The sequence below is a fragment of the Protobothrops mucrosquamatus genome, unplaced genomic scaffold (assembly GCF_001527695.2).
Source record: "Protobothrops mucrosquamatus isolate PMUCROS unplaced genomic scaffold, P.Mucros_1.0 scaffold_228, whole genome shotgun sequence".
NCBI lineage: Eukaryota > Metazoa > Chordata > Lepidosauria > Squamata > Viperidae > Protobothrops > Protobothrops mucrosquamatus.
This window is the reverse complement of record NW_015386304.1, coordinates 139173-141221: the sequence shown is the minus strand read 5'-3', so window position 1 is coordinate 141221 and position 2049 is coordinate 139173. Positions and strand designations below refer to the sequence as shown.

General features: G+C 34.6%; 1 protein-coding gene across 1 annotated transcript in view; it reads right to left on the bottom strand.

Moving 5' to 3' along the window:
• Window positions 1–481: 481 nt before the first annotated feature.
• Window positions 482–2049, bottom strand: part of FBXL4 (F-box and leucine rich repeat protein 4) — a 31254-nt gene continuing 29686 nt past the window's right edge. The window contains exon 8 of the mRNA XM_015829014.1: window positions 482–1065. Within this exon, the coding sequence (XP_015684500.1) occupies window positions 902–1065 (164 nt within the window). The 3' untranslated portion in view covers window positions 482–901. The remainder of the gene's footprint in view (window positions 1066–2049) is intronic.

Below are 2049 nucleotides of genomic sequence, written 5' to 3'. Positions count from 1 at the left end.
AATTCTTATCACATCGATGCAGTTCTAAATTCTCAATTCTAAACATATTTGCTAATGTTCCAAAATAATGAGATCCCTTAATTTTACATCTTGTATTGGAATTCAAATAGTGAACAAAGAGAGGCCAATGGAAAACAGTCAAAAAAGGCGGAATGCTCATCTCTCTCTTTTTTCATGATTGATAATATGATAGCCGAAAAGAAAAGATCAGATGTTGCTGTAACTGAGAATTTCCTTGCTACAAAAAGAAACTATCCAAATGAAACTGGTGGAGAAATTCTCAGCTCCATCAGAGACTGTCGGGGAATTTCAGTGGGCTGTTCCTTCAGTCTAGCAAAATGGTCCCTTAAAAAATAAATATATAAATTAAATATTAAATGGTAAATAAATTCTAAGATTAAACAACTCATTATATTGCATTTACTAGAAGCGCCGAGGCTCTCGCTTGAAAATACCAGTCTGAATGGATGGATGAAACTATTTGAATAAAATAGGTTTCATACTTCGAGACATTCAGGTTCTAAGTCCTTCCAATGGTTATATCTTAAAAGTGAACGTCAAAACTTAAAATGATTTTATCTTTCACTTCTCAACTGTATTGTTTTACTACTAATATCCTACTAAGATTAAATGCTTTACAAACATTTAAGCGTATATCTTCTAACATTTACAAGATACTTTCAACTGGAATCATTTGGCAAGTCTTGTATGAGGAATACAATTATTATTATTATTAAGACCATTATTTAAATCTTCCATATTTTACCTTCATATTAAGAATCAACCTTTCCCCCCCATGCTTCACAAAAATATATATTTTCTCTTTGAAAAAAAAAATCATTAGAAATTCCCAGCAAGCAGAATCATCAGATCGGTTCTATGTAGCAACATGTGAATTGTGTCACTGAGTGAAGCTCTTCTTGATGAGCACATTAGGGAAGCTGGCATTCAGTTCTAGGAAAACTCGGTGATCGATTTGTGAACAGAAGGACACATCGAGTAAGGACAATTCTTTACAAGACTCCAGCAATTTTCTTAGGGAAGCCGGGCTTACCATTCTTGTCCCTGGAAAAGAAGAGAACAAAAAGTTAAAGAAAAATAAAAGGAACATTTAAAGAAACAAAAATCACCGGGCTATTTAAGAAAAGCGACAATGCTCCTAATTAATGTAAAGCTTTCGTTTTAAAACTTTTTTTTCCCCTACTGCAACCCGTAGCATTTTTAATCCTTTCAAATATTATTTTTGTTTTATATTATGCATTTCTTATAAGTCACTTTGGATGCTGGTATACAAATAGAAAGCTGGAATATAAATTAAATAATACTGAGCCAACGTGGAAAAGAGATGAAAGAATCGGATTCTTCATTCAACTCTATAATTTCCTGGATCGTTTGGCAAACCACAACATTTCACACTATTTAATCTCCTGAACTTTTTGTTATAAACAAAAGGGCCCATTTTATCCTCTTCTCCGCTAACTGATCTTTCCCTTTTCCAAGACAACTAGAGAGAGAGTTTGTTCAATGAACCTGTGTAGTATTGATGCCATCTTATCAATTATGTGGACCAATTAAGATCACAGTCACCCCAGAAAGTGCAACAGGAAAAAAAAATCTACTGTTATAAAATGTGGCTTAGTTAGCTATTACAATAATGTGGTATCTGTGCTTGAGGCCAAGTGGTGAAAAACAATGGTCAAGATAGCATAGCTGGATTGTAAACCGTGGCATATTTACAATGCAACCACAAGCCTATCTTATTTAAAACTAGCTGTACCCGGTCACGCGTTGCTGTGGCTCAGTCTGGTTAAATGGAAAAGAAAGAAAAGAGAAAGCGCACGTTTGTAATGTGTTTAATTTCACAATGCTTGTGGGTATACAATATTTTTTGTTGTTCCATTGTCTGTGCAGATATAGAGATTGTCTGGTTTGCCGACTCTAGAACACGCAACATATAATTGTCCATGTGAGAAGCAATCCGTGTCTAGATCTAAACCGCACAATTCTAAAGATTGGCCCTGAGCTTTGTTGATGGTGATTGCAAACGCC